Raw genomic sequence first — 7,254 nt, forward strand, 5'->3', positions numbered from 1 at the left:
TCCTAACAGCCTTGTCAGCCAGTTGATAGAGCACAGGAACAAACAAGATACACACTGTATACTCAGTCTCATGTAGATTAAAAAAAAATCTACACTTATGGAACAAACTAATTTCAATATTAAAAAAAGATTGACTGTGCATGGATTATTTTGTTACATGGACACATGTATATGTTTAGCTGATGTGAAATGAGAGCAACCTCAATCCTTTGGAGGGCAAATGAATAGGAATATAAATTAATTCTAAATACCATAACTTGTAGTTTAAATGTCATGGATATCATACATTAATTTGCTCCTCAGCTGTGGTTTTCCTTAAGTTTGCTCAAAATAAGCTTAAGGTCTCTAACAATATCTTGTAATGTAAAATTATAAAGTTCTTTTATCTATGAAAATTAATTAATTTCAGGGGATTAATTATTTCATTTTCATATGGAAAAAACACAGTTCTTAGCCACAAGAATGAAAAATACAAAAGAATAAACATAATCAAAAGTGATGAACTCATACTAGTACAAGTGGAGTGTGCTTATTTGATGTTATAGCTCCAGATTATGCAAACATGTTTACAGACTCCTGCAATGTTTTTTGTTTGTTTGTTTGTTTTTCTTCTTTTTTTCAGTCAGTAAATCACTAAATTAATTTTAAAAAATGCAGTTCAAATTGCTTTATTTTATTTATTGATTATAAATGCTTTTTTTTACGGTGACTGAAAAAGTGCAAGGATTTAATGTACATACATAATAAAAAAAAAATATATATATATATATACATGTCACACATGCTGGAATAAAGGCATGTTTCCCTTTGTCTTGTCAACCGCCTAAAAACGAATAAATGAATAAATAAATCTGTTTTAACACAAACCCCGCCTCAGACAAGCGAAACTAAGAATGTTTGAGTTTTTCTGGTTTGCATCTGTCTTAGCCAATCAAATTTGTGCCAGCCCTGGCCATCTGGGGTGGCACACATTTATTTACTGTTTATCTACTGACAGCGTGTTTAGTAATGTAATAATACAATTTTGTGTGACAATGTGATATAAATAAATTTAATATGTACCCCAAAGCAGTTCATTCACAAACCTGTGTTATGTGAAGAACAAACTGTATACCGCCCTTTTTCTTGCACAATAGTTGAGAATGTTCAGTTTGTTCTGTGTTTGCTGTCCTCAAAGCGATATGTAGATATGTACTCTTGCCTCATGCCCAGTCAGCTGTGTGAATGGGGATCATGCTCGGGGGAACTCCGTCAGTGTGATGTCAAAGAGTGAGCAGAGAGGGAGGCGGACTTGAAGGAGCTCAGCAGGGCTAACACCACAGCGTGTCTGAGCAAAATGAAACATGGATGAGGTCTCCGAAAGTTGGGAGGAAGCTGCTGACAGTGGGGTAAGAATTAAAAGCACAACAAACCTTAAGTTGACGTTTCGTATTATTCTGGTATCCTTCCTGGATTTAAGTGTTTACCTTTGGTAGTCTTAATAATGTCGTTTCATGTGGACGGCTACCGCGGGCCAACAATGTGGCTAAGGCTAACATTAGCTTTAAGAAACTTGGTGAGCTAACATCATTAGCCAGCGAGCTAACTAGCCTTGCTACGGTTACTAATCCAAATGTACTTCGCTCGATTCTTTTATCCGTTTATGTCAGAATCAGTGCGTATCATACAGACTATAGACATGACACACGTGAAGGTGAAACCCACGAAATTAAAAATACATGTGAAATGCTTTGGTTGATTTTAGCTAAAGCTAAGCTACCTATTTATTACCTGGCTAACATGGAAAATGTGTCCATGGATATCTTTAACTTAATGAAAATTGTGAGATAAACTCAATAAACACCTTCAACCGCATTACGTTTGTCCCTTTCTTCGAAGACAATAACTTTGTATTAATTTAGACATTCTATAACTATATAACTTCTGTTTTAAAAGGGGATTTAACGTTCCCAGAAAGGAGCTGAGCTAGCGAGGACTGTAATCGTTTTGGATCTGTCTCAAACTGTCTCCCACAACATGTTTGAAAAAGCTACACTCTGCTAGACCAACTGGTTAAAGTAAAAGTTTGCGTTAGTTTTATCTTTTCCTGGTTTTAGTACATGTTTAAACTTGGCACAACGTGTTGTGAGCTGAACAGGCGATTTCCTGTAATTGACATGGCTTGGTTGTTGCTGCCAGGAGCGTTTCTTAAAGGGTGGCCGGGTGTCATTTGGGCCCAGTTGAAATTTGATTGACCCCCTCAAATGCGATTTAAAAAAATCCAATCCATGATTGGTTGTTTGCTTAGACAAAGGTGGAACTTAAGTTACAATATTGTCGAGGCATTAAATTGTTGAGAAATATTTTTCACACATCTTTTTCATCAGACATGTTTGATGGGAGGAATCAGTCCATTAACTGTTAAATTTCTGTGATTAATTTAACTACTTTAAATTGTGACATATACCTTTTCTGACATCTTGTTTTAATTTTTAGGAAAAATTGTATTTCGGATGAAAATATCTATATGATACTTTTCAGTCAGGCTAAAGTAGACATGTCCAGTGTCGAGAGAGAAAGGCCAAATACCAGGAATTCTTGCATTCTTGTGTGTCAGTTTTAGCTTGGCCACAACAGACAAAAAGCTTGTCTAAATCTTCAGATTTTGGACATATATTCTTACAATGTTCTCTACTAATAATTGGGCAGAGAGATACTTATAGTGCCTGACTTGTTGTATAAAACATCTGGCAAACATTTGGCTAACTGTAGTTGTCATCATTAGTGTGTCTAAGTGGGTCAGGACATTAGCACCTTGTCAGGTGAGGTTTTGTTTTGTTTTTTTCTTCTGGTATGTCGCTTTGACATACGTTGAATGTATTTTCTATCTAAAATACGTCCCGTATAGTCTTTTTTATTTTCACTGTCAACATCAGCTGGTTAATGTTAGCTTGATGAGCACTCTGTCTGTTATGACTTGGCAGCTGTCCTGAACATTTATAAATAGCTTGTAACTGAGCCCTGCTTTCCATCCACTCTGACTTGCTTGCTACCTGCAGCACTTTTCCCCACCCCATGTTATTTGTTTACATGAATAAATGTTCAGACGTTGTGTCTTTTTTTCTCACACAGGAAATGGAAAAACGGTTAGAAGAGAAGCTAAGGATCAGTCAAAAAGAGAGGTAAGCTGCCAGAGGGTGAGAGGGAAATGTCTCAGATTTTGGATTAGTCATGATTTTGCCTTAATTTCACACTTCCAAATTTAAAACAAGACTCTTTTCTTTACATTAAAGCAGCTCTTAATTCTAATACTATATGCACGCTTCTCCAGTGGCAATGAATTCAAGAAAATTGATCTGGTTTGCTTATAAGATTGTTAGCTAGAAGTGATTTTGGTTTCTCAGAAATGTATTAATGTAAATGTGCATGTGTTAGTTATTAGTCCATGGATTTACAACAGGATGTTTAAAATCCATGGACTCATGATACATTCTAGGAACTGCACTTCCTCTCTTTCCTCTGTGAATTAGCCTTTATAATAGCCTCTCTCTGTTATATCACTTTTGTCTGTCGATTTCTCCCCAGGGAGTCCACTAATAATTCTTCAAGAACCCTATTGAAGACAACCATGGTGATACAGGACGACTCTCTGCCAGCAGCTCCCCCACCTCAGATTCGTATCTTAAAACGACCTGCGAGTAACGGCTCATTGGGATCTCCTTTGAATCAGAACAGACCAACGCCACAGGTCAAGTCTCTGGCCCAGCGTGAGGCAGAGTACGCTGAGGCCAGGAAGAGAATACTGGGCAGCGCCTGCCCGGAGGAGACGCCTCAGGACAAACCCAACACTGACAGGTGATTATTTACAAATATTGACTGATGAGGTGTTACACGTGAAGCCTGTTAAAACTTGGCTGCAGGGCACTTACAGTTTTCACACTTACAGTGTGCTGAAAACTTTTAATGTTTTTAAACCAAGTATTCAACTGAAGAGAGAGATGGGGAGTAAGTTAGCTCTTCTTTAAGATCTGTTTCTGCACACTGTGGTGTATGATAGCCAAGTATTTGTGTATGATTTAAAGCAGTGTGTCATCTTTACTCTCCTTTAACAACACAAAGCTTACTTTTACTGTAATAGTTAAAAAAAACTATGTGAGGTTTACTCTCAATAAGTCCTTTTTCTTTGTGTCCCAGAACAAATATTTCTCTCAAAATAAAACAGAATGATGTGAAATTTAGATATTGTGAAATTTGTCTGGCATTTGTACCAAACAAATGTTTGAACAGGAGAACAAGATGTGTAGTCTGGAGCACTTTGCTTCACTGCTTACTTTTGGTTAAAAGCTGCTTTGTAATCATATATCTCACGTGGAAAGTTCTTCTTGAGTTTTAGTATTTTCAACCGTGTGATATCCATAATGTTTCACAAATGCTTGACCAATATTGGTAGCAACATAAGCTTTCAATCAGACCTTTGGCAAGAGCCACAGAAATAGAGAGACAATACTTCAAGAGGACCTGGCGTGTTGCCTTTTGGCTTTAATTAGCAAACTCAGCTTTTGATAGCACTTTGTTTTTGTGTCCCTTCGGCTTCACTGGGTTCTGACTGAACAAAGGTGGAACCCTACAATCACAGAAAGCTCTGTGATGCAACTCTGTTGAACTCGACTGACTGGTTCTTGTTTACAGTTAAAGTTCATTGACTGAAAAAGATGAGATTCTTTTCTTTTGTGTTAAGAGGGCTATGAAGGGTGGTGAAATGTTTCAAAATGCACTTTATGGAAATTCTCTATGTAAATTTACTTCCCTAAACTTCTTCCTAAAAAGAGAAACCGAATCTATAATCCTGTGGATCCCAGTGTTGCAACACTACAGTGATGTTATCATCAGAGCAGTCAGGCTGACTTTTTCTTTCCAGCTGCTGCAAGCTTTGTTTTTAATGCCTATTCAACACCTCTGTTGCACCTTGTAGGGGATTTAAATGTCACAGTGATGTAATGAGGGGGCAGAGCCTCTGTTGAACGGGCATCAGGGGTGGTAACAGAAACAGTTAGCAGGATGTAGCAGCAGTGTGTATGCAAAGGTCTGGCTGTTAGCTTGTGAAGCTCCTTGTTTTTAGCCTCACACAGTGTAAAATCATGTGTGAGGATACCAGAAGTAGGCCGTTGTTAGGCTAAGTGACAGCAGAGCTCCATTACAGCATCTGCAGTCTCTGACTTCACCTTCTCTTTCCTGTCTTTCGCCCAGGTCAGCCCGCAATAACTCTACACTGCCTTCAGAGGACACCCGATCAAACAATCACACTGTCGGGCAACCAGTCAGCCCAGACGGCACCCAAGGGTTCAGGCAGCACAGATAAGTGGGCCTTGGAGCCACCCAGCCATTAAGGGGAGAGAGATCCAGGGCCACCTGAGAGCAAAGACAGCACTCAGGTCTTACACTTCTTCCTCCAGCTATCAGTCACACAGAACTTTCAGGGAGCAAGGAACTCAAGGAGGAAGTGAAATGGAAACGTGCTGCCCTCTCTCCCCAGCCCTCCAGTCAGTTTGACACTGTGATTATGGACTTCTTCTGGACTCACTGTGATGATCCCTTTAAAAGACGCCCCATCGCCTCCATCTCCTTCCTCCTTCAGTACTCGGCAGCGTTTCAGGAATCCTGTGAGGCTGAAACAAAGACTTCAACAAAAGGAGGGAAAAGAGAGAAGTGACGGGCCATAACAAGTGACAGCAGCAGCTTGTCCCCAGCAATAATGCCAGGCATCACTTCTCACACCTCTTCTTATGTTCTTAAGTTTTAAGAAGCTGGCTGACTAAGTTTTTATTTTTGTTTTTCTTGCTTGTCTTTAATTATTCATACGTATATTAGGGATGCTCTGATACTTACAGAAAGACATCAAATCATACACTCTTCACCAGTTACCTGTTTGTTACAGCAGCTTTTCATTAAGAGTTTTAAAACATTTAAGATCTACAGATTTATCTAAGATGTGTCCTACAAATTCTCCCACATTGATTGCTCAGATAGACTGGGACAAACTCACCTCTAATGCTGTTTTACTATTACTCGTGCATTTATGAAGCTGTTTGCATTATCAGTGCACCCCTAATATATAAATTGCCATTTGTTTTAAAAATCGGAGGGTAAGGGTAACGTTTGTCCGTTATTTTTTTAAATTATGAATTCTGTTAGTGCTTTTTTTCATTGTGCTTTTCAGCTGTCTATTTTGGACTATCACATTGTTTGTTTAAAACTTAAAGAAAAAAAAGACAAAGAGATTAGAGGTTCAAGTCCATTTTTTAGTAGCTTATCTGCCTTTTTTGTATGAGATGGCAGCAATTTCAGAGCAGTATTTTAATCAAAATGAACCAAAATCCCCATTTTAAAATCAACCCCATGTATATACATCAGTTAAGTAAGATGTCATTATAAGAGGACGGTGTTGGAAGCAGGTAAAGGAAGGTTGAGTTGACCGCTGTAGTCCACGAACCTCTCCATCATATCTCCACCTCGTCATCAGCGTCCTTTTTTGTGTCCCTCCCTGACGTACAGTACACAGGAACTCAGGTGAACGTGGACGAGACAAATTGAATGAAATGAACAAGGATTGTATTTTTCCGGATGGTTTGATCACCCGAACGACAAATGTATTAAAACTTGGGTTGGCACTTTGATAGAAACAGTGCTGTCCAAAGGATGCAGTGAGATGTAACTGAAAAGATGTCCCAAGATGCGTGAATGCAAGTTTTTTATATTTTTGTCCAAGTGTTGACATGTTGGTGATGGAAGAAACTGTAACGTAACAGTTGGTCCACAGCGAAAGTGGAACATGGAGACACAGCTGTTTGTGACTACCTGGCAGACCAGGACCATTGTGCCCAATAGAAAATATTTAGTTTTTCACCTTTTTATTTGTTCAAATGGAGAAAAAGTCTCAACAAAGCCATATTTAGTGGTGCACATCATCTATAGAGAAGTTCTTGTAATGGTTGAATTCAGCCTGTGCCTCCTGTATCACATCTTTACTTCCTGGTTGTTCATTTTTATTACTGTAGTTTAAGAAGCTGAATATATCTGAGAGAAAATCCAAAATACTGTAAAGAGATTTTAGTTCAGGAAATCTAGCAGCATAAGGAGACATGTTTAGGCGTGATCCAAGCGAGAACACAAACTGCCTGTAAATACTGATTTAATAAAATGATTTGCAAAAACGTGCTTTCTGAGGCATGTTTATTTCACGTTTTACCTCAAACTCTATATAAAATATTCTCTATG

At 38.4% G+C, this 7,254-nt stretch overlaps 1 protein-coding gene across 1 annotated transcript; it reads left to right on the top strand.

The window, feature by feature from the left end:
* The first annotated feature begins 1,208 nt into the window (after positions 1-1,208).
* szrd1 (SUZ RNA binding domain containing 1) lies at positions 1,209-7,144 on the top strand. The gene is made up of 4 exons (XM_074681297.1): positions 1,209-1,388; positions 3,112-3,161; positions 3,565-3,834; positions 5,227-7,144. Exons 1-4 carry the CDS (start codon positions 1,344-1,346, stop codon positions 5,336-5,338), a joined length of 477 nt encoding a protein of 158 aa, XP_074537398.1. The 5' UTR covers positions 1,209-1,343; the 3' UTR covers positions 5,339-7,144.
* The last annotated feature ends 110 nt before the right edge of the window (positions 7,145-7,254 follow it).

This window comes from Halichoeres trimaculatus, unplaced genomic scaffold (genome assembly GCF_033239565.1).
Source record: "Halichoeres trimaculatus isolate MK-OKI-2021-1 unplaced genomic scaffold, fHalTri1.1 fHalTri1_scaffold_11, whole genome shotgun sequence".
Classification (NCBI taxonomy): domain Eukaryota; kingdom Metazoa; phylum Chordata; class Actinopteri; order Labriformes; family Labridae; genus Halichoeres; species Halichoeres trimaculatus.